The 25,475-nt window shown below is 37.9% G+C and overlaps 1 protein-coding gene and 1 pseudogene across 1 annotated transcript; one reads left to right on the forward strand and one right to left on the reverse strand.

Annotated features, from left to right (window-relative positions):
• Positions 1-522: 522 nt before the first annotated feature.
• On the forward strand, positions 523-18,907 carry LOC100525147 (olfactory receptor 1J4-like). Its single transcript, XM_085019438.1, has 2 exons — positions 523-1,011; positions 17,957-18,907. The coding sequence occupies exons 1-2, from the start codon at positions 523-525 to the stop codon at positions 18,905-18,907; spliced, it is 1,440 nt and encodes a 479-aa protein (XP_084875564.1).
• Positions 6,636-7,723, reverse strand: LOC100515070 (olfactory receptor 1G1-like; annotated as a pseudogene).
• Positions 18,908-25,475: the final 6,568 nt, after the last annotated feature.

Here is a 25,475-nt window from a genome sequence, read left to right on the forward strand (position 1 = left end):
TCAATTCAGAGATGACCTTTACTCAGGGTGTTTAAGAATGTGGTGAAGAGCGTCAGAGTCCAGGTTTGTATTTATTTGTTTCTTTGGGACTTGGTGAAATTGACTTAATGTTCCTGAGCTTCTTCCATGATATGCAGGTAACAAAAGCAAGCTACTCACAGGTAACTTAGTTAGAGATGCTATGATGTACAGGGATTTGGGTTCAGCAAATGGTAGTTCTGAATGCCTATGTGCTACAGAGCAAGGATGGAAATAACGTGAACCTCACCTCCTGGGCCAGCATATAGCACTTTGCTTTTGTGCCTTAATACCTCTGCCTGCTTATTCTCCCTTCTCAGATGGACTGAAGGGTAGGGAAGCATTAAGGGAGATTGAGGAGGGAGGGTCTAGGGATCTGATAAAATCACATCTACTGAATAGAATATGACCACATCATTATGATTATATCATTGGAGGCCACATGTGTTACTCCTTCTACAATTTTCCTATATCTGTTTTCTCTTTCTAGAAAGAGGGGGTATCATGGACCAAAACAACCAGTCCGCTGTCACAGAATTCCTTCTCTTGGGTCTCTCTGAGAGACCAGAGCAGCAGTATCTCCTATTCAACATCTTCCTGGGCATGTACCTGGCCACCATGTGGGGAAATCTGCTCATCATCCTGGCCATTGGCTCTGACCCACACCTCCACACCCCCATGTACTTCTTCCTGGCCAACCTCTCTTTGGCTGATGCCTGCTTTTCTTCCACCACTGTCCCCAAGATGCTGGTGAACATCCAGACACACAGTCAGACCATCTCATATGAGGGGTGTTTATCCCAGATGCACTTGTTCATGACATTCGGGGCACTGGATGACTTCCTCTTGGGGGTGATGGCCTATGACCGCTATGCAGCCACCTGCAGACCTCTGCACTACTCCACACTCAAGAGTCCTCTTGTGTGCGTGCTCCTTCTTGCAGCATGCTGGGTTCTCACCAGCCTCGCCGCCCTCTTACATACCCTGCTCATGGCTAAGCTTTCATTCTGTGCTGTCAACACCATCCATCGCTTCTTCTGTGATGTGGTCCCTCTTCTGCAGCTCTCCTTGCCAGAGGCCACCTCCGACAGCCAGGGAGTATACACATTTCCTGATAGGAGAGGGACACGTGTTGGCTTTTGCAATGGAGACAGCCTCTTTGTCCCTTCTTTCAGGGCACTGGACTGCTCAAAGTTTATTGGTATAACTGGTTGATTATATAGACAGTTTTTCATTACAGATTACATCATAGTAAGTACATTGGAAAACTATGGGGCTTTGTTTTGTGATCACATGGTACAGTAGCAATACATCACATTCTAAAATCTTCAATTTAACTAAATTTAATGAGTACAATTCAAGGACAAACAAGTGTAGCATATCATGTGGGAAAGAGGAGACTCAGCACAAACTATCTCATGGCCAGTCAATTTCCACAAGCTGAAGAAGTTACAGACACAAAAATCTGGCATATGCAAATCTTGTTTTTAGACTAATATATATCAAAATATATAATGTCAGTCAAAATTTCAGTTGTTATTCTAATGAATGTGTGATGACTATTTTTTTTTATTAAATGACTCAACCCATGTTTATTAATTTTTGCCATTTTCCAGATACTGTGTCAGGCAGAGGAGGTGTTGATTCCATGTCTTTATAATTATGCATTTTTGTGCATGGGGTATAGTTGTTCACATGTATGCAATTAAATATAATATGGACAGTGAATTATGCTGGAGGCAGCTGTACACAGTCCTAGAGATTTCATCAGAAGTCAGGGTTGTGGTGGCAGTTAAATTTCCACTTCTATCAGGTGCAGTTTTGTTCTTGCTATTTTCACACTAATTTCCCTCCTGCAACTTTTGAGTTTCTCTTAGGTTTTCAGTAGTTTGGCTGAAAACTACTGTTGTATTTTCATTTATGTTCACTCTGCTTTGATTTCACTTGACTTCTTGAGTCTGTGAGTTGATGTTTATCACTGGTTTTGGAAAAATCTCAGACACTATAATCTAGAATATTGTCTCTGCCCCATTATTTCTGTCTTCTCATTCTGGGGCTTTAACTAAATAAACATGTGTATGTTAACATTTTCCATGTTTTCTTCATGGCTTTTAAGTCTCTATTACATTCCTTTTTAAATTTATTTTTATTATTTAATCATTTATTTATATATATATATTTTTTTCTATTCTACAGCATGGTGACCCCATTACATTATTTTAATTTCTTCTCTCTTTATGATTCCATTATGAGTTTATTAATCTTATTTTCTGTGTGTTGAATTTGCTGTTAAACCACCTGGTTATTTTTTTTTTGGTATTAAGATATAATTCATATGTCACACAGTTCACCCACTTAATGTGTGCAATTAAATGATTTTAATTATATTCACAGAGCTAATCAATCACACATAAGTTTTGAACCACTGTATTTTTCAAGGAATTTGTTTCTCTCTTCCAATTTAACAAATTTGTTCATATAAAGTTCACCATCACTTATCAGAGAGAAATTTCCTTTCCTTCCTTATACAGTCTAATTTTTCCTCATTTATTCCTAATTATCTAGCAACGGTTTATCAACTTTTCCGATCTTTTCAAAGAATCAAATTGTTTCTTTTAATTATCTCTATTTCTTATCAGTGTGATATTTCACTAGCTTCTGCATTTATCTTTATTATTTCTTCCCAATCTTACTTTTGGTTTATCTTTTCCTTCCTTCTATAGCTTCCTAAGCTAGAAGATTTAGATGGTGCTTTTTATTCTCTTTCATTGTAAGCACTTAATGTGATAAATTTCCCTTTAAACATTGCTTTATCTGCAACTCATCCACTTGGATACATTGTCTTTTTAGCATCTTAATATTCAAAATAATATCTTATACCCCATGTGATTTATTTTTTTGACTTGTGTGTTTTTGAAGTGTGGTGGTTAATTTCCAAATATTTAAGGTTTTCCTTCATATTTTATTATTATTGATTTCTTTTTTAACTTTTTGCTTTTGAATTTCTTTATACTTGTTGATTAAGGAAAAATTTTAGACTTGCAAAATACTAAAAAAAATAGTAAAAAGTGTTCTTATATACCTTATTATCAGTGTCCCCAATTACTGCAGTGTAATTATCAAATCAAAGAATTCATATTGATAAAATTCTCTTAAATAGTCAGCAGACCTCATTCAAATTTTGTTACTTGTCCCAGTAATATCATTTTTCAGATAGGATCAAATCCCAAGATCACATGTTACATTTCGCTGTTAAACTTTCCTTTAATTTTGTACAGTTTTGTTTTTCATGACCTTGACACTTCTGAAGAGTCCTGGACAGTTATTTTGTAGAATATCCCTCATCTGGAGTTGTCTGATGTTTCCTTATGATTGAACCCAGATGATAGGACTTTGACATGCCAAAAAAGTGAAACTGTATCCTTATTATATCATATCAGGAAGTGAATTGTGTTGGTATGTTTTGGTCTCTTGGTTGAAATGCTGTTTGCTTTTATTTGTGACAGACATTACAAATATCTTATTTCAGTTAGTTGTCTTTGACTTTTTTTATAGTTTTGCTTCACCATGAAAAGTTTAAAGCACTTATATGATCAAATTTTTATCGCCTCTTGACTTTGAGTCAAAGTTGTTCTCTATGGAGACATTAAAGAGAAATTTACCATGTTTCCTTCTAGTACTTTACACCAATGTACTCATTGTTATAGTACATTTATTAAACAATGGATGTTTGTATGAGCACTTATTATACTCTAAACTTAAATTTCTGAATATTCTATTCACTTGTCTATTTGTTTATTCATTCACCAGTTGCACACTCTTTGAATTATTGCATGTAAGATAAACTTTCTCTCCTCATGCAGCTAAACACCTGGACCACAAATAGCTAAATGTTAACAGCTATTTACAGTAGTTTTCTAGAGAAGCCTGCAAAGATCTGTGGGTATATAGAAGTATGAATTAATAACTCTCTCTGAATCAATGAACCCAGGAGGACTTCACTCAGAAGGAAACGTTTGCAATGGGTTTTGAAGTGAGGGTAGGTCATTGCAAAACAGAACATAGGAGACATTTTTCAATGTAGGAAGAAGTGAATATGAAAAGATACAGAATTAAATCAGGAGAGGAAAATGAGGAGCTCTTGCTCTGTGGGTGTGGTGACATGGGATATCTACTGTTCCTAATCTCAAAATCTCCAAGCATTTTCTTGATGTCAGTTTGACAGTGAACGCAGACAGGGAACTGGCACTTAAAATGGTTCTTGGCCATTTAATTCATTGACTAGTGCATGTTTATGATTCAACTGAAACTCAAATACTAGAAAATAAGAAAATGGAGTTCCCGTTGTGGCGCAGTGGTTAACGAATCCGACTAGGAACCATGAGGTTGCGGGTTTGGTCCCTGCCCTTGCTCAGTGGGTTAACAATCCGGCGTTGCTGTGAGCTGTGGTGTAGGTTGCAGACGCGGCTCGGATCCTGCATTGCTGTGGCTCTGGCGTAGGCCAGTGGCTACAGCTCTGATTAGACCCGTAGCCTGGGAACCTCCATATGCCGCGGGAGCGGCCCAAAGGAATAGCAAAAGAAAGACAAAAAAAAAAAAAAGAAAATAAGAAAATGTAGTAAAATCAACATCTAGACTAGACTTCAGGCAGCATGAAATGTCAGGGATTTTCTTCTGCTCTTGTACCCATGGTCAGCATCATTAGAAGGCATGGAGAGTAGCAGAGAATTTCAATTGCATGCACCATTCAAGGGAGAGGTGGTCCAGGGTAACGTCAGAGTCTTAGTGTTAAAAGGGGGAGGGGCAGGATGTGGGGTGGATGGGGAGTTTGAGGTTGGTAGATGCAAATTATTACACTTAGAATGGATAAGCAATGAGGTCCTCCTGTACAGCACAGGGAACTATATCCAATTTATTGGGATGGAACATGATGGAAGACAGTATGAGAAAAAGAATGTTACATATGTATGACTGGGTCACTATGCTGTCTAGCAGAAAGTGACACAACACTTTAAACCCACTATACTTTAATAAAAATAAAATTAAAAAAGGAATATATCACCAATACCTTTTTAAACTTAGAGGAAATTTCCTGGTACCAGTGATTCATGCACTAGAGAAAAGGTTGGAGTGGACATGTCACCTTATGCACTGTAAATGGAAAATTTCAGACTGCTCTCTGATAAGAGGTGGAAGGGAAGAGAAGGGAATGGAGGTGCTGGGAGAAGAAAAAGAAAAAGAGAAAAATCTCTATTATTTGCACTTTAAGTAGAAGTAGATTACAGCATATGTATTAGACACTGTGATAAGAATTTTATATGTGTTACCATTTAGATGAATTCTCACAAGAGACTTAGATGACAGTTAACTATAGTTGATATTAACCACCCACTTGTTTATATTTGGAAACAGAGACTCTGGGATGTTGAGAACTTGCTGAGTCACACGGGCAGTGAATGGTAAATCTAGTACTTAAACACAAGTATTTCTGACACTAATGTAAGTCTTACTTTCATTTTTAAAAAGAAACTATTTTCAGAATTCCCTCATGGCTCAGTGGGTAAGGATTCAGGATTGTTACTGCTGTGGCTCTGGTTATAGCAGCCGTGGTGAGGGTTCAATCCCTGGACCAGAAACTTCTGCTTGCCACAGGCATGGGCAAAAACAAAAACAGAAACTATTGAAAAAAATCTGAGTGCATCAGTGAGATCTCAGTAGAGTCTCAGTGATGGGGGGAAGAACCCACAGAGAGCAGTGCAAGTTCTGAAATTTCTTCTACATATTAATAAAAAATCCTCTGCAGATTATTAGGATATATCCTTAGCTGCATCTCTAGGGGAGAGACTATATCCAGGTTCTTGAGATAGACCATGATGGAAGATAATGTGAGAAAAATATATATATATGACTATGTCACTTTGCTGTACAGCAGAAATTGACACAATGATGTAAATCAACTATACTTTAATCAAACACACAGAAATGGCCACAGTTTTATTTGAAAAACATCTAAGCATGGACTGTTGGCATAGTGCTAAAGAATGATGATGGTTCGATGAAAGAAACTTGGTGAGAGTGTCAGGCAGTGTGGTCCAAGTGTGCTTCTCTCCAATCCTGTGGCTTGGTGCAGAAGTCATTTCAAAATGTCTAAGTTAGGACTTAGGCTCAAGCAGAGTGTGTGACCTCTTGGGGAAGCAGAATCTCTGAAGCTGTATATACTCTATTCTCTAGCTTCTTAGTCATTTTACCTCATTTTCAAATCAGTTGCTTATATTTGGAGAAGTTGTAGATTGGAACTGCATATGTGAACAGTGTGAAGTAAGCAAAAAAGAAAAAAAAGATGAATATATGTATTTCATGTGCATTTATCAGAGTATGCATGTTGGAATCAGATATCTGAGTTCAAATTCTGGCTCTGCCACTTATTAGTTGTCTAACTCCAAGTTTAATAATTTAATCTATATGAGCCTTTTCTTCCTCTTCTGCATAATGTATATATTAACCACAAAGGCGTATGTTGACCATTACTGAAAAAATGAAGATCTAAAAAATTTATACTTATTTATTTTTTTTTCTTCTGACCCTCCCAGAAACCCTACATGATGGAAAGTGTTTTATTATCTCCTTTTTTTTTTTGAGTGAGGAAACCATGGGTCAATGAGATTATTTAATTTGCCCTGGGTTGGAAAGCTAGCAAATGGCAGATGCAGGATTTGGATGGCGACACCAAGATAATTCTCTAAATTGATTTCCCCTGAAATCCCCAAATGATGTCCTTGGGCTAATGGAGATTGCAGTGCCCTTCTGCTCAGGAGTCTCCCCAAGGCCCTCTTCATGTCTCTGTTTCTCCGGCTGTAGATGAAAGGGTTCAGCATGGGGGTCAGCACAGCATACATCACTGTTGCAACCCAATCCTTGCTGGCTGCATCTGCTGAGGAGGGAAGGAATTACATGCCAGTACAGACACATAGAATAAGCAAATTGCCAAGAGGTGGGAGCTGCAGGTGGAGAAGGCCTTCCACTTCCCCCTTGCTGATGGGATTCTCACAATGGCAGCCACGATGCGGGCATAAGAAATGATGATTAGCAAGGGGATCAAGATGGTTAACGCCTCTCCCCAGTAGGTCAACACACACTGGTTGGCATAGGTGTCGGAACAAGAGAGCTTCAACAGGGGGAGAAGGTCACAAAAGTGAAGAATGCTATTGTCAGTGCAGAAGGATAACTGAGCCAGGAGAATGGTGTGGGTTAGAGAGTATGAATGTGTGAGGATTAGGATGCAGTATCTGGGGCTCATGACCAAGTTGTAGTGCAGAGGATGGCAGGTAGCCACAAACCGGTCATATGCCATCACTGCCAGGAGGAACACATCTAGACCGATGAACCACAGGAAGAAGTAGATCTGAGACAGGCAGCCAGAATCGGTGATGGTACGCCTGTGAGCCTGGATGTTGACCAGCATCTTGGGGACCGTGGTAGATGATAAAGCCAGGTCGGTGAGGGAGAAGTTGGCCAGGAAGAAGTACATGGGGGTGTGGAGCTGTGGACCAGAGCCAATGGCCAGGATGATGGCAATATTCCCCACCACGGTGATCAGGTACATGGCCAAGAAGATGCCAAAGAAGAGAGGCTGCTGTTCCTGCTGCTCAGACAGGCCCAAGAGGAGGAATTCAGAGACTCCAAATGTGTGGTTTCCTGCTTTCATCTCACTGGTGTTAACTAAGGAATAAAATGAAGGCTGATGCATCCAAAACTTTTCTTGCCCTAATATTGTCTAGATGGAAACAAAAGCATAAGATAGAGATGGAATCAGGATATTAGCAGCCATGCATTATCTCATTTAAACCTGGAAGAGATCTATGAGATTGTTATCATTATACCCATATTACAGGTATAATGATGAAGAAAAACAGGTAAATTTCAAATCTGGCCATTCCAACGTTAGAACCTGTGATCTATTTTTTAATTTTGGCTGCAACCCTGGCACCCAGAAGTTCCTTGGCCAGGGAATCAAGCCTTTGCCACAGCAGTGATAACAACAGATCCTTAACCCACCAAACCATGAGGGAACTACCTAGAGTCTGACCTTTACCTCCCTACCAATCTGCCTCTAATGAGGTACCAAGGACTACTTCATTTCTTTACTCCAGCTTCAATGAATACATATTTTGGTCAGCCTTTTCTCTAAGAACCAGAGAAGCAATGGTTCATACCTTTATGTGGATAGCATGCTAATCAGAGGAGACATGTCATAAACAAATACTTAAATGAGAATCTAAACTGTGTAGAGCTGGGAACTATTTCTAGTCACTTATGATGGAGCATGGTAATGTGAGAAAATAGAATGTATACATGTATGTGTAACTGGGTCACTATGCTGTACAGTGCCAGAGTCCAGCTCCAGCAGCCAGCGTGTCTCTGCAGAGATGGACAGCGTTGGCAGATGCAAATGGAGACAGCCTTTTTGTCCTTTCTTTCAGGGCACTGGACTGCTCAAATTTTATTAGCATAAGTAGCAGTTTATATAGACAGCTTAATTGTAACACATCACAGTGCTTAGATCATATTTTTAAAAGTTAAACTTTTAGATTATATGGTACAGTAGATATACATTGTATTCTAAGGATTTTAATTAAAACCAAGGGATACAATACATCATGTAAAACTATAATGGGTACAAAACATCATGTGGAAAAAAATTATATAAAAATAAGAACTTTTGGTACAAAGCATCTTGTGGTTACTACCTATTATTATGTTAAGTTAGTCATTAACAGCCAGAAAGGTCACAGGTATAAGAATCTGACATTAACAAAGTTCATTTTTAGATTAAAACTTCAAAGTATTATGGCAAGGGGACAGAAGAAGAAATCATTTTTATTTCTCAATCAACCAATTTATTAAAACTTAAAAGCTTCCCAGAAAATTAAAAAGAATTATAATTATTATGTTTTTTAACATGAATAATGCATACATATTTTCAACCTATTGTGTACTCCAAAATACCTAACTCTAAGACCTATTGTGACTTGCAACAAACTAATGGATATAATTTCTTACTTTAACTAAATTAGATTTGAATGGGGGGAATTCTATCAGGGTGAAACTCTTATTATTCCATTGTTATTTCAGTTCACTGAGTCACAAATCAATACAGGAAAGTAAAATAAAAAACAACAGGAGAGACTGAATTATCCAAGAAGTAGTTTCCATTCTTGTGCTGCTAAGCAGCCCCTTCATTTTGTAGTTGTTAGGTCAGCAGGTGAGCCTTATTGTCTTCTAGGGCCTGTCCTTTGAATCACACCATACAGGCAGGCATTTCCTTGTTCAGGAACCTGCCCTCAGAATTGCACCATTCAGACAGGACTTGATCAGGAGCTAGCCCTCGGAATTGTACTGTTCAGGCAAGCTCCCTTGCTTGGCTCTTTGTATCTTCTCAGCTCCCTGCAGTACAGTAAGAAAAAAGTGTATTGGGGAAATAATTAAAAAAAAAAGAAAAAGAAACCAAAAAACAAAACCCCTAAGATCTTTCTTTAATCAAACCTGGAAGTCAGTCCTTCATGCAATCTCCTAAGAAAGGCCTTTATTTTCTCATGGATATTATAGATAGTTGTCAACTACTTTGTAACCATGTGGGTAGATCCATTCTTTAGAATGCCTCCACATTGGGTCTAGGGAGCCCTATTTGCAATTTTTCATCTATTCAAATATTTATTGATTGCCTACCTTCCACCATGTTTGCCTCTGGCCACTAAGAGTCTAAAGGGAATAGAAATAGGCACCTTCTCTGCACCTACTGGCTGAGTAGAGAGACTGACAACAAACAAATAAAAAGTAAATACAAGGTCAAGGAGAGATATAGTGGTAACACTAAGACCATATAATTGGAGGACCTAATTTGGATAAGAGCTCAGGGAAAACTTCCTGGGGAAAGTTTGATATCATTTGGGCCCTGAAGTAGTGATGAGCTATATCAGCAGTAGAAGAAAGAAGAGTAGGGCTGAAAAATTTTCAGCATATATGAAAGTCTGGTCATGAAGACCAGAGTGGCTGGAGGACAGTGAGCAGATATGACCTGCACAGAGCACTACCTGGGCTTTCTGGCCAAAGGAGACTGAACCACAAAATCAGATGTGTCAGACTGAGTCAGGAGGGTTCTGTTTTTAAAACTTGGAGTTAGTGATACAGAGAATTTAGGCATTAATTTCGATCTCTAAAGATATAAGTTTCTGTAGCATGAGGATAAAAGGCTGCCTCAGAGCCCACAGCCTTGCAGAAACCTCTGCTACATAGGAACAGAAGCAGAGATAGATCTGTGGAGAGAGTGTTGGCACAAACTTGGAGAAAAGAACAGTCAAGAGGTGTAGCATTCCAGAAAGACACACAATAGCTGCTCTCTGATGTTCCAGTTTAATTCCATTCTCTTGAGCATTTCTTGCCCCACCACCCCAACAAGAGGCAGAATGACTTAGGGCTCAAGAGTACAGATTCTGCAGTAAAACAGACCTAGGCATCAGTTTTGCCTCTTCCATCTGTGAGCTACGGGTAAATCACAAATTATCTCAGTGTTCACAGCAATATCAAAGGCAAGAATAACAAGGATTGACTTCACATCCTGCCAGGCTTTGTGCCAAAACTGCTTTTCTTATCTCATTGTGTTTTCACTATCTCATTGGATGAACAATCTCTTTTTCAGATAAAGAAACTAAGTTGTAAAGAGGCAAAGTGATTTGTCCCAAAGGAGGCAGCAGGTAAGCAGTAAAACCCAGACTCGAATTGTGGTGCATCTGATTCAGCACTGACCCACCTGATCCTCCTCAGATCAGCAGTGCACTATCTTCACTTTCTCCTTGGAAAAGGGCGGATTCACATCACAGCCTCATCTGGAGACGTGGCCTCTCCTCCATGTTTCAGGCAACTGTAGATTTCTGGAGTCCCAATAAATGGAACTGAGGGGGCCTAACAGGTCTCCTGCTGGGAATATGCTTCAGGTTTGGAGGCCCCAGTGTCCTCATTAGAGGGAAAAGAGACTAATTGCCTCTGAATCCCTAAAGAGAGGAGGGGGCCCTTCTGTTTCCAAGTGGGAGTCCTGTTTACCTGCAGACTCTCAGAGAATTTTCCTCTTGTCCATCATCTCGGGAGGCCCTGCTCTGAGCTTGCTGTTGCCACCTTATTTTATTATATCTTTGACTCAGAAGGAAGAACCTGGGTGAAAGGCCCAGGAATCACCTAGTTTCTCTCTTGGACGACAGTCTCCTAGTCCAAGTATCTTGGGCAATATTCTAACACTTCCATGTGTTATTCTCCTCATCAAGGGCAACTGTGGTGTCTTTTGAGGAACAGAAATTCCTAAATTTAACATAGATTTATCAGTTTTGTCTGATTTTTCTTGTTCACTATCTTGTTTGTGAGATTCATCAACATTCATTTGGTTTATTTATTCTCATTCAGTTTAGAATTCCATTATATAAACATACCGCAATTTTTAATCCATTATAATGTATGTGGACATTGAGGTTTTTTCCCAATTTGATACTGTAATGAATAGGGCTGCTGTGGACATGCTTGTAAATATCTTTTGATATACATACAATGCAGTTCTTTTGAATACATGCCTGGGAATGAAAATGCTGGGTCACAGGGAATACATGAAAAGATACCACCCATTCCAACTCCAGGGGGTTTATACCAATGTATGTTCCCATTTATACCATAGAAGGGTTTTAGTTGCTCCAAATTTTCAGCAAGATTCAGATTGTTAAGCATGGTGGTGGGTGTGTATTTCATGGTGGTTTTAACTTGTATTTCTTTGATATTAAAAACTGAAATTCGGAGTTCCCATTGCAGCTCAGGTTAAGAACCTGACTAGTATCGTGAGGATCCAGGTTCAATTTCTGGCTTTGTTCAGTAGGTAAAAGGATCTGGCATTGCCATGATGTGCAGTGTAGGTGGCAGAGACGGCTAGGATCTGGCATTGCTGTGGCTGTGGTGTAGGCTGGCAGCTGTAGCTCTGATTTGACCCATAGCCTGGGAACTTCCATGAATTGAATTTGAACATCTTATTTTATGTTTTGTGTTCATTTGTGTATCTTCTTGTGTGAAGTAGCAGTTTTAAATATTTGCTTACTTTTCTATTGCATTCTCCTTTTCTCTTAGTGATTTGAAGATTCCTTTATACAGTCTGGATTTGATATCTTTGTTGAGATTAGAAAATTAGGGAAGTAGATAGGTAGAATCTTCTACTCTGGTAGTTGCCTTTTCATTATCAAAATGATATATTTTGATGAACAATACATAAATTTAATGTAGTCCAACTTGTTGATTCATTCCTTTATGATTAGTACTTTTTTGTGTTGTAATTTGGCCAAATATATGAAGATATTCTCCTGTGTTGTTTCCAAAAAGTGTTTGTTTTTTTAGCCTTTAATATTTAGACCCATAATCCTTCTGGAGGTAATTTTTGTTTACAATGTATGTTATAATTCATTTCCCTTCTATATGGATATTCAATGACCCTAGCACCATTTGTTGAGAAGGGCATCTTTTCCCTCATGGCATTGCAGTATTGCCTTTGTCAGACATATATGTACAAGTGTATAGCTCTGCATCCAAATCTTTGTGTGTACAAGATTTTATTTCTTTTGCGTAAATACCTAGGAGTGGAATTGCTGGGTCAAGTGTATATTGAACTTTATGAGAAACTGACACTTTCTCATCTAGGCTCTACATTGTGCATTACTGCTGACCACATATGAGAGTTCCATTTTCTTTCTTTTTTTTTTTCTTTTTTTTTTTCTTTTCCCACTGTACAGCAAGGGGGTCAGGTTACATTTTCTAATAACATCCTCACTGCCTCTGGTATTGCCAGTCATCTGAATTCAGCCATTCTGGTGGGTTTACTGGTGTATCTTGCTGTGGTTTTCATTTACATTTATCTAATGACTAATGATGTTGTCTTTATACATACTGCTTTGTTATATAACTTTGGTGAAATATCTGCTCAAATATTTTATACATAGTTTTACAATAATTGGGTTGCTTGTCTTCTGTATATGTTCCAGATTCAAGACTTTATCAGAAACAAATTTTTACAAATAGTTTCTGACTGGCAGAAACTATGTAATTTTATCAAGGGTTTCTTTTGCACAACATATGCATTTTATTTTGGTGAATTCCAAATTATATATTTTTTTCTTTCCTAGTTCATGATTTTTGTGTCCCACTTAAGATAATTTTGCCTACCCCATATTTTCTGAGATTTTGTCCAGTGTTCTCTCCAAACTAGCTTTATAGTTACAGTTCTTATACATTTGACTCATTTCTAATGTGGTGCAACATAAGAGTCTATGTTGCATTAAGACATATTGATATTTTATCATACTGGCACTGTTTACTAAAACAGTATCCTTTGCACATTAAATCACCTTAGAACACTTGGAAAATATTAATTGAACTTGTATGTATTGATCAATTTTGAAATTATTCATTCTGTTCCATCGATCTATATACTCATATCCTCATGCAGTTTTTGTTATTTTTATTGATAACTTTATAAAAAGTTTCAAAATTATGTAAAGTCTGGCAGTTTTCTTTCCATTTTAAAGTGGTTTTGGCTGGAGTTCCCATCATGGCACAGCAGAAATGAATCTGACCAGGAACCATGAGCGCACAGGTTCGATCCCTGGCCTCACTCAGTGGGTTAAGGATCTGGCTTTGCCATGAGCTGTAGTGTAGGTCACAGACATGTCTTGGATCTGGTGTTTCTGTGGCTGTGGCAGAGGTCTTTGGCTATAGCTGTGATTTGACCCCTGGCCTGAGAACCTTCATATGCCATGGGTGTAGCTCTCAAAAAGACAAAAGACAAAAATAAAATAAAATTGTTTTGGCTATTTTGATTCTTTTTCACTTCTATATAAAATTAATAATTAGTTTATTAAAATAGTCTGCAAATATTTTGGTTTTAATTGCATTGAATCTATAGATCAATTTGGGGGAGAATTATTTCTATAATAGTATTGACTCATCCAATCTACGTGCAAGCTATGTTTCTATTTATCTGGGTTCTCTAATTTCCTTCATTAATGTTTTGAGGGTTTTAAGTTACTGCTATTGCTAGTATTTTATTAAATTTATCCATATGAACCTTTTAGCTTTTATACTGTTATAAATAGTGTATTTAAAAATTTCAGTTCTCAGAGTTCCTGTTGTGGCTCAACAGTTAGCCAACACAACTAGCATCCATGAGGATGCAGATACAATCCCTGTCCTTGCTCAGTGGGTTATGGACCCAGCATTGCTATGAGCTGTGGTGTAGGTCGCAGATGTGGCTCAGATCTGTAGTTGCTGTGGATGTGGTATATGGAGGTGGCTATGGCTCAGATTAGACCCTTAGCCTGGGAATCTCCATAAGCCATGGGTGCAGGCCTAAAAAAAAAAGACAAACAAAATAAATAAATTTTAGAAAATTTCAATTCTCAATGCTCACCACTGGGATATAGAATTATCATTGATTTTGGTGGTTTGTTCATTAACTTTGTTCCCTGTTACTGTGGTAAACTCACTTAGTTAAAATAGATTTGCAGGGAGATTTTTTTTGTTGTTTTATTTTCCCTAGTTTTTCTGCCCTCATTTAGATTAATTTCACTTCTATGTCTCATTTTACCTCTATTATTTTCTTCTTAGCTATGTTTTCTTTTGAGGCTCAGGGTTTTAGCCCTTTCATTTCATCTTGTCTTTATGTGTGAGCATGTGTGTTTGTGTGTGTGTATGTTTGCCCTACCCAAATTGCAGTATGTTTACCTAATTTTATATGTAAATATAAGATTAAATATCTGGAATTACATTTAAGGCTGTGATGATACCCCAATCTCTAGGCTATTTGAGGTATGAAGATGGAAATGAAAATATTTTGAAAGAGTTTTATATTTGATACATATGTAGAATTTATGATAGCCACTTTCATTTATTATGCATTTATTTCATCCCATAAGCTGTAATGCCACAGGTGATCCCATAGGTGAATGAGGACAATTTGGCTTTGTTGTCTCTCTTGTCATGGGGTTCAACCTGGATTTCCATTCTCCATGTATTTTCCTGGACCTTCTCAAGTTAGTTCAGCAAATGAGTAAGCCACAGGCAGTGGGGAACTAAGGCAAAGGAGCCCATATACATGGATACTTTGAGTCTGTTTCTCTTCTGCAAATAAGTTAATTTGTATCCTCTTTTAGAATCCACATATAAGTGTTAACATATGACATTTGTCTTTCACTGTCTGACTAACATCACTTAGTAAGGTAATCTCTAGGTTCATTCGTGTTGCTGCAAAGACATTCTTTCATGCTTTTGTATGGCCAAGTAGTATATCTGCACCACATCTTCTTTTTCCATTCCTCTATTGTGGACATTTAAGTTGCTTCCATATCTTGGCTTTTGTAAACAGTGCTGCAGTGAATATCGGGGTGCATGTATCTTTGCAAATTATATAATTTCATGTTTTCTCTGGATAGATGCCCAGGAGTGGGATTGCTGGATCACACTGTAATTCTAGTTTTAGTTTTTTGAAGAAACTCTGTGTGTTTCCCATAGTGGTTTCACCAATTTACATTTCCACCAAAGGTGTAAGAGATTTCCATTTGCTCTTCATCCTCACCAGCATTTATTGTTTGCAAACTTGTGACTTTGACAAACATATGATCACCAAAGGAGACAGGTGGGGCAGGTAAGGATGGACTGGGGGTTTGGCATTTGCATGTGCACAGTGAAGTGTATGGGATAATTGGCCAATGGAGACCTGCTATATGGCACAGAGAACACTACCCATATTCTGTGATAATTTATGTGGGAAAAGAATCTCAGAGAATGTATGTGTATACATGTATAACTGAATCACTTTGCGGTATGACAGAAATTATCACAAAATTGTAAATCAGCTGTAAACCTTACAAAAAATGGATCCTTTGGAGATATACAAGTAAACTTAATCTGACAACTAACAAAAGGCAAGACTCCAAATAATAGTATAATCTTTAATAAAATTTCACAATGAAGCTGTGTGTTAATTCAACAAGACATCAACTAAAAATTAAAATTTCAGGAGATTGAAGATTTGATGTTGTATGCTTTCTATGTATTGGTATGCAGAGAGGTGGAAATTGAAATATTACAATAAATTAGGAAAATAAAGGAATAAAATCCTATATAAAATAAATCATAATTAGTAAACTAATTTTTTCTGAAAAAAATTGCAGAAAGATAACAAAAATGAATAATGAAAGAACGAAGGACTTTGATTTTATCCTATGTTTTCATGTCTATATACTTAAATATGTTATTTCCATCATGGATGCAGAATTAATTTTAAAAGCAGCAAATCAAATAGGAATTTAAACTTCAAAGAGAAAATGCTTCTTCACATCCCAGGCTATGACCTGTCAGGGGAAACATGAATCTGGTAGGAAGGGTTGGTATGTAGGTCTCCTCACATCTCCTTCTGGGCTCAGTTAGTTCACCCCCTGCAGAAATGGAGAGGTGAAGACTAAGCACAGGGCATCTCCCTGAGGTTCTTCCTAAGGACAGTTTTGCCTCACAGTCTGCCCTGAGAACCATCTGTCTGAGAATCACCTGGCCCCAGCTCTCATGAATGAGCATCACTGGATGTGGAGCTGGGATCTGCATCTTTTAACAAGCTCCCCAGGTGATTCTATAGAATATCCCAGTTTAGGGACCACTGCCTTAGGGCATCTGTCTTGGAGGCAGGAGGAGGAAACCTGAGCAAATATCACAGGTTTAATGCAGGTCTCTTACCAAGATCTTGGTGCCCTGTCCCCTTGGGTCCTCTCCCTGGTGGGTAGAGCTTAGTCTTCACCTCTCCATTTCTGCAGGGGGTGAACTAACTGAGGAAGAAACTCCAGGCTCATGACTTTTCTCTCTGATGCTGGTGGGAAGTTCAGGACCACAGAAGCTGTGGCTACATCTATTGTCAGGGTCCCATACAGAGAATGTGAGAAGCCAGTGTATGCTCCTGGAAGCTAGATCACCTCAACATAAAGTTCAGAGCAGATCTGCATATCTTTCATCAGAAACAGATGTAATGTGTGTGCATGTATGTACATAGGATTTCAGTACTTCCCTGTGCTCTTGCTTAAGCCACTTCTAAAGAGTAATTCTTAAAGATGGATAGAGGAGATTTCCTGGCTTCTCCCTTTGGTATCTCTTGGTGACAGCCCTTTTCATTACATTTGGTGGATGTCAATGGGGTCATGAGAGGTTGTTCAATCAGCAGGAGATTAGAAAATGATGAATACAAGTATCAGTAAAAAAATAAATAACTCATTAATATTTTCACTTTTCCAAGCAGTGATATTGCAAGACTGAACTCCAAGACACTTTGAGTCCAAGCACCATATGTATCATTTTACTTCAACATTTATGTCTAATGGACCTTTTGACAATTTATTTTTGATCCACTTTGCTTTGAATACATGTTGCAGAAACTTCCTCTGACAAGTACTTATTAAAGGATTTCAGGTTTCAAAAGGTCAGTATTTAACAACTTGAAAGTCAAACCTTATGACTATTTCTAAATGTATAGAAATGAATAGAAATTAGAGAGATTTCAACTTAATAATCCTCTGTTAAGACAGTGTGACGCTTAACTCTTTACTGACTAGACACAGGTGCAAATGACTTAGAGGCTGACTCTCTCCTGGATGATGGAAAAATGACACCGAGCCAGATTCTCTTATGTAACAAACTGTCTGTAAATTCTCTCATTTTATGTGGTGTTACCATTCTGATTAAAGGATTTTTGATCAGTCTTGGCAATGCAGGCAGACTTTGGCATATTCACCAGTGGAAAGGTCTCCATTGTGTCTGCCTTCTGTACACCATAATGTGATGGTTTCTGACTTTCTTACTCTCTGTTCATGCCAGCAGACAGGAGAGGAGCATGAAGAGGGAGAACCAGAGCAGTGTGTCCAAGTTCTTGCTTCTGGGGCTCCCCATCTGGCCTGAGCAGCAGGACATGTTCTTTTCTCTGTTCCTGGGCATGTACCTGACCACGGTCCTGGGGAACCTGCTCATCATCCTGCTCATCAGGCTGGACCCTCGCCTCCACACCCCCATGTACTTCTTCCTCAGCCACCTGGCCTTATCTGATGTTTGCTTTTCATCAGTTACTGTCCCTAAGATGCTGACAAACATGCAGACTCAGGATCAATCCATCTCCTATGCAGAGTGCATAGCACAGATGTATTTTTTCATATTTTTTACTGTTCTGGACAATTTCCTTCTCACATCAATGGCCTATGACAGGTACGTGGCCATCTGTCACCCTCTCCACTACACCAACGTCATGAGAGAGGGAATATGTACCTTACTAGTAACAGTATCTTGGCTTCTCTCCTGTGGCGATGCCCTTTGTCAAACCCTCCTCCTGACCCAGCTGTCCTTTTGTGATGATAACACCATTCCCCATTTCTTCTGTGACCTTGATGTCCTGCTCAAGCTCTCCTGCTCAGACACCTCCCTCAATGAGCTGGCCATTTTCACAGTGGGATTGGCAGTCATTACCCTCCCCCTTGTGTGTATCTTGGTCTCTTATGGCTGCATTGGGGCCACCATCCTCAAGGTTCCATCCACCAAGGGCGTCTGCAAAGCCTTGTCCACATGTGGCTCCCACCTGTCTGTGGTTTCTCTGTATTATGGAACAATTATGGGGGTTTATTTTTCCCCCTTATCCAGCACCTCCAATGACAAGGACATAATTACCTCTGTGATGTACACAGTGGTCACCCCATTGCTGAACCCCTTCATTTACAGTCTGAGGAACAGGGACATGAAGAGGGCCCTGGTGAAACTCTTCCACAAGGGAGCAGTCTTGTCTCAATGATGTTTTCTCATCTTTATAACAGACACATGGGGTCACTAACCCCAGACCCAACAAGTCTAATCTTGAGTCCAGCCGGAATGAATACTAAGTAAATATTTCTTAACTTTAAGTGCAGTTTGTTATAGTTATTCTCTCTTCTCCTAGCAACCTTTTAGTCTAAATTGTGAATTCTTAATTAATGTTCAGATTATTGCTTAATTACTAAATTGAGCAGTTACATAGGTAATAGTACTTAAGTCTTTCCTTTTATTTCCTAGGAATTTATAGATCTTTTTAAAATACCTTTATTGAGGTTAAATTGATATAGAAATTATACATGTTTAAAGTCTTCATACTGATATTTTGATATGTATACATTGTGAAATAACTACTCTAATCAATTTAATTATTATATTCATCATCTCCCCACTCTTAACATTTTAATTTATTTTTCTGTGGGGTGAGAGAACTTGTGTTCCACTGCACTAGTAAATACTGTGTATGCAATATAGTCTGGTTTGCTATAAACATCGTGCTGTACATTCGACCTCAGAAGAACTTATTCCTCTTGCCTAACTGGAACTTTGTACATTATGCTAGTGAATGAAGTCAAACTCATAACAAGACACTGCAAGTTTTCACTTTATGTGGAAACCTAAATAGACAAATTAATAGATCAGGGGATTGGATGGTGGTTTCTAAGGGCTGGGGAGGTGGAAATCGGGGTCCTTATGGATTGGCAGGAGTTCTAGGCTGACCAGGCTCCTGTGGCATAGAAAGGTGGCAGAACTGGGACTTTTTAAACTATGTTTTTTTCCTTTCCTTACTTCCCATTCAGTGTTCTTTTCATGTTTTTGGTTGTTGGTGGTGATGATGGTGGGTCATGAGAAGAACCTGTATATTATCCTTTATTGCTTCGGGCAACAATCCACAGGTATGAGTTTAGCTCCTCCACTTAGGGATTCAAGGCTTATTCTGGATTGTAGAAACACTGATCACTCTAAATCACTGCTGTTCCCTACATGAAGCAGGTAACTCTCAGATCAGTTGTCTCTGGGGTGTTCTGACTGCATGGATGAGTTTGAACAAAATGCATGCTCAGTCAAGACTGGGATTCAGAAAGACAAAGAAACCACCTCTGGTCTGGACATTTCTGTTTCCCTCACTGAATTTGGTGTCTGTCTCATTCAATGTCTTCATTATGAATCTCTGTGAAAATAATTTCTACTCAGCATAATGATACAAGTTTTATGTTAGGAGCCTACATAACAATCTCTTTTCTTCTATATCCAGGAAGGGACCACATAGTTCTGTTCCTTCAGGCTGTACTTAGTTAAAGATGAATATGATCAAAACTGCTTCTGAGGCTTAGCACCATGTAACTATAAGAGAAGAGGATTTGGGAAAACAGATCTCAATTGCAGGGTATCCTTGGCAGAGTGTATAGCCTAGGGAAATTCCCTTCACTCTGAATATCCATTTCTTCTTCTGTAGACATTGAAAACATTGCAAAACTTCTAAAATATGTTTGATTTGAAACAACTGCAATACAAAATTTGGCTTAACATGACCACTGACCAAGCATAATGAACATTAGCTTTCCCTCCTTGTGTATCAGTATCACATTTGTTCGATGTATATGTTCATGCTTATAGCTATGCATCCAACACTTTATGGGAATAAGTTTTTTATTTCTTTTTTATATTGATTTTTGTTTTCTCCATTGTAGATGGTTTATAGTGTTCTCTGAATATTCTACTATACAGCAAGGTGACCCAGTCACACATACATGTATACATTCTTTTTTTCTTACATTATCATGCTCCATCATAAGTGACCAGACATAGTTCCGAGAGCTATACAGCAGGATCTGATTGCGTATCCATCCCAAAGGCAATAGTTTGCTTCTATTAACCCCAAATTACCAATCATTCCCACTCCCTCCCCCCCCCTTGGCAACTGCAAGTATGTTCTTTAAATCCATGTGTTTATTTTATGTGCAATGGTTCATTTATGCCATATATTAGATTCCAGATATAAGGGATATATGGTATTTGTCTTTCTCTTTCTAACTTCTCTTAGTAGAAGAATCTCAGGTTCCATACATGTTGTTGCAAATGACATTATCTTGTTCTTTTTTAGGGCTGAGTAGTATTCCATTGTATATATTTACCACTTCTTCTTAATCCAACCATCTATCAATGGATATTTAGGTTTTTACCATGACTTGGATATTATGAATAGTGCTGCAGTGAACATACAGCTGCTTGTGTCTTTTTCAAGGAAAGATTTGTCCAGATATATGACCAAGAGAGGGATTTTATATGGTAGTTTTATATTTAATTTTCTAAGGTACGTCTATACTGTTTTCCATAGTGGTCGTAAAAATCTGCATTCCCACCAACAGTGCAGGAGAGTTCCCTTTTCTCCAAACCCCCTCCAGCTTTTGTTATTTATGGACTTATTAATTATGGCCATTTTGACTGTTGTGAGGTGGTATTTCATTGTAGTTTTGATTTGCATTTCTCTAATAATCAGGGATATTGAGCATTTTTTCATGTGCTTGTTGGCCATCTGTATATATTCTTTGGAGAAATGTCTGTTCAGGTCTTTTGTCCATCATTCAATTAGGTTGTTGGCTTTTTTGCTATTGAGTTGTATAACTTCCTTGTATATTTTAAAAATTATGCCCTTGTTGTTTGAATCATTTAAAAATATTTTCTCCCATTCTATAAGTTTTCTTTTTTATTAATATGATTTCCTTTCCTGTGCAAAAGTTTGTCAGTTTTATTAGGTCCTAGTGCTTTTTTTTGTTTCTTATTTGGTCTTTTTGCCATTTCTTGGGCCACTCCCATGGCATATGGATGTTCCCAGGCTAGGGGCCTAATAGGAGCTGTAGCTGCTGGCCTACACCAGAGCCACAGCAACAGGGGATCTGAGCCACATCTGCAACCTACAACACAGCTCAGGGAAATGTTGGATCCTTAACCCACTGAGGTGGGCCAGTGATCAAACATGCAACCTCATGGTTCCTAGTCAGATTTGTTAACCACTGAGCCATGATGGGAACTCCAAGACCCGTTGCTTTATATTTGCTTTTATTTTATTTTATTTTATTTTTTTTGCTTTGGGAGACTTTGAGAAAATGTTTTTAAAGTTAATGTCGGAGAATGTTTTGCCTGTGTTCTCTTCTAAGAGTTTGATAGTGTCTCCTTTTTCATTTAAATCTTTAAGCTATTTTGGTTTATTTTTTTTTCGTGTTTATCTTCTTTTTATTTTTTTTTTTTATTTTCCCACTGTACAGCAAGGGGATCAAGTTATCCTTACATGTATACATTACAATTACGTTTTTTTCCCCACCCTTTGTTCTGTTGCAACATGAGTATCTAGACATAGTTCTCAATGCTACTCAGCAGGATCTCCTTGTAAATCTATTCCAAGTTGTATCTGATTACCCCAAGCTCCCAATACCTCCCACTCCCTCCCCCTCCCATCAGGCAGCCACAAGTCTTTTCTCCAAGTCCATGATTTTCTTTTCTGAGGAGATGTTCATTTGTGCTAGATATTAGATTCCAGTTATAATTGATATCATATGGTATTTGCCTTTGTCTTTCTGGCTCATTTCACTCAGGAGGAGATTCTCTAGTTCCATCCATGTTGCTTCAAATGGCATTATGTCATTCTTTTTTATGGCTGAGTAGTATTCCATTGTGTATCTATACCACCTCTTCCGAATCCAATCTTCTGTCAATGGACATCTGTGTTGTTTCCATGTCCTGGCTATTGTGAATAGTGCTGCAATGAACATGCAGGTGCATGTGTCTCTTTTAAGTAGGGTTTTGTCTGGATAGATGCCCAAGAGTGGGATTGCAGGATCATATGGAAGTTCTATGTATATTTTCTAGTTTATTTTTGAGCAAGGTGTGAGGGTGTGTTCCAGTTTCATTGATTTACACACAGCTCTACAGTTTTCCCAGCACCACCTGCTGAAAAGACTCTTTTTTCCATTTTATATTCTTGCCTTCTTTGTTGAAGATTAATTGATTGTAGGTGTCTGGGTTTATTTCTGAGTTCTCTGTTCTGTTTGATTTGTCGTATGTCTGTTTTGGTACCAGTACTACACTGTCTTGATTTCTATTGCTTTGTAATAGTGCCTGAAGTCTGGGAGAGTTATGCCTCCTGCTTGGATTTTGATCCTCAGGATTGCTTTGGCAATTCTGGATCTTTTGTGGTTCCATATAAATTTTTGGATTGTTTGTTTTTGTTCTCTGAAAAATGTCTTGGGTAATTTGATAGGGATTGCATAGAATCTGTAGATTGCTTTGGGTAGTATGACCATTTTTACAATATTAATTTTTCCAACCTAGGAGCATGGAATATCTTTCCATGTCTTTGAATCATCTTTAATTTCCTTGATTAATGTTTTATAGTTCTTAGCATATAAGAATTTCACTACCTTGGTGAGGTGTATTCACTGGTATTTGATTTTTTTTGGCTGAAATTTTAAAAGATTTTGTATGTTTTAATTCATTTTCCAATATTTCTTTTTTTTTCTTTAATGTTATTCTCAATTTTAACAACAAAAATTATCAGTTTCACTTATTGGAACTAGCTTGTATATCTGGTCAAAATATTTTTCCCAATTTACATCTTAAAAGCTGTATTTAGAACTTGCCATACAAATTTATATTTGTAAGTTTATATTACTCCTGATATTTATTTTGTATATGTTATTAGGTAAGAGATTAATTTTATTATTGTTGATTCATTTTTCCAAGCAAAACTTAATGGCAAAAAGATACCCCATAATCTTCTATGTCACCTGTGGTGTAAGCTAATTATGCCTATATTCAGGTGATGTGATTTGATGCACTTTCTTTCTTTTTTTAATTTTTTTTATCTTTTTTCCCATTATCATGCTCCATCGTATGTAACTAGACATAAAACTCAGTGCTACACAGCAGGATCTCATTGCTAATCCATTTCAAAAGCAATAGTTTGCATCCATTATCCCCAAGCTCCCTCCTCCTCCCCAGGGTACCACAAGTCTATTCTCCAAGTCCATGATTTTTTTTTTCCATGGACAGGTTCACTTGTGCCTTATATTAGATTCCAGGTATAAGTGACATCATATGGTATTTGTCTTTCTCTTTCTGACTTTCTTCACTCAGGATGAGAGTCTCTAGTTCCATCCATGTTGCTGCATATGGCATTATTTTGTTCTTTTTATGGCTGAGTAGTATTCCATTGTGTATATATACCATATCTTCCTATGCCAATCATCTGTCAATGGACATTTGTGTTGTTTCCATGTCTTGGCTAATGTGAATAGAGCTGCAATGAACATGTCGGTGTTTGTGCTTTTTTTTTAAGAAAGTTTTGTCCAGATATATGCCCAAGACGGGGGTTGCTGGATCATATGGTAGATCTATATATAGTTCTCTAAGGTATATCCATACTGTTCTCCATACTGGTTGTACCACATACCATTCCCACCAACAGTGCAGGAGGGTTCCTTTTCTCCACATCCCCACCAGTATTAATTATTTGTGGACTTATGAATGATGGTCATTCTGACTGGTGTGAAGTGGTATCTCATGGTAGTTTTGATTTGCATTTCTCTAATAATCAGGGATGTTGAGCATTTTTTCATATGCTTGTTGCCCATCTGTATATCTTCCTTGGAGTAATATCTATTCAGGTCTTTTGTCTATTTTTCCATTGTTATTTTTTTATTTTTTATTTTTGCTGTTGAGTTGTATAAGCTGTTTGTATATTTCAGAGATTAAGCCATTATCAGTTGCATGATGTGAAACTATTTTCTCCCATTCTGTAAGTTCTCTTTTTGCTTTCCTTTACTGTGCAAAACTTGTCAGTTTGATGAGTTCCCACTGGTTTGTGTTTGCTTTTATTTCTGCTCCTTTGGCAGAATGACCTGAGAAAACATTTGTAAGGTTGATGTCAGAGAATGTTTTGCCTGTGTACTCTTCCAGGGGATTGATTGTGTCTTGTCTTATAATTAGTCCTTTCAGCCATTTCGTGTTTATTTTTGTGCATGGTGTAAGGGTGTTTTCTAGTTTCATTGATTTGCATGCAGATGTCCAGGTTTCCCAGCAATTCTTATGGGATAGACTTTTTCCCATTTTATGTTCTTGCCTCCTTTGTCAAAGATTAATTGACCCTAGGTGTCAGGGTTTATTTCTGGGTTCTCTATTCTGTTACATTAGTCTGTATGTCTGTTTTGGTACCAGAAGCACACTGTCTTGATGACTGTGGCTTTGTAATTTTGATTGAGGTCTTGGAGAGTTATGCCTCCTGCTCGGTTTTTGTTTTTCATGATTTGTTTGGCAATTCTGTATATATTTTGGTTCCGTACAAATGTTTGGATTGTTTGTTCTAGTTCTGTGAAAAATGTCCTGGGTAATTTGATAGGGATTGCATGGTTTCTGTAGATAGGTTTGTGTATTATGACCATTTTTACAATATTGTTTGTTCCAATCCAGGAGCATGGAATATTTTTCCATTTCTTTACATCTTCTTTAATATCCTTGATTAAAGTTTTATAGTTCTTGGCATATAAATCCTTTAC

This window comes from Sus scrofa, chromosome 1 (genome assembly GCF_054392235.1).
Source record: "Sus scrofa isolate SSC_HxYL_T2T_F1_AM1 chromosome 1, Sscrofa_HxYL_maternal_Yorkshire_Landrace_v2.0, whole genome shotgun sequence".
NCBI lineage: Eukaryota > Metazoa > Chordata > Mammalia > Artiodactyla > Suidae > Sus > Sus scrofa.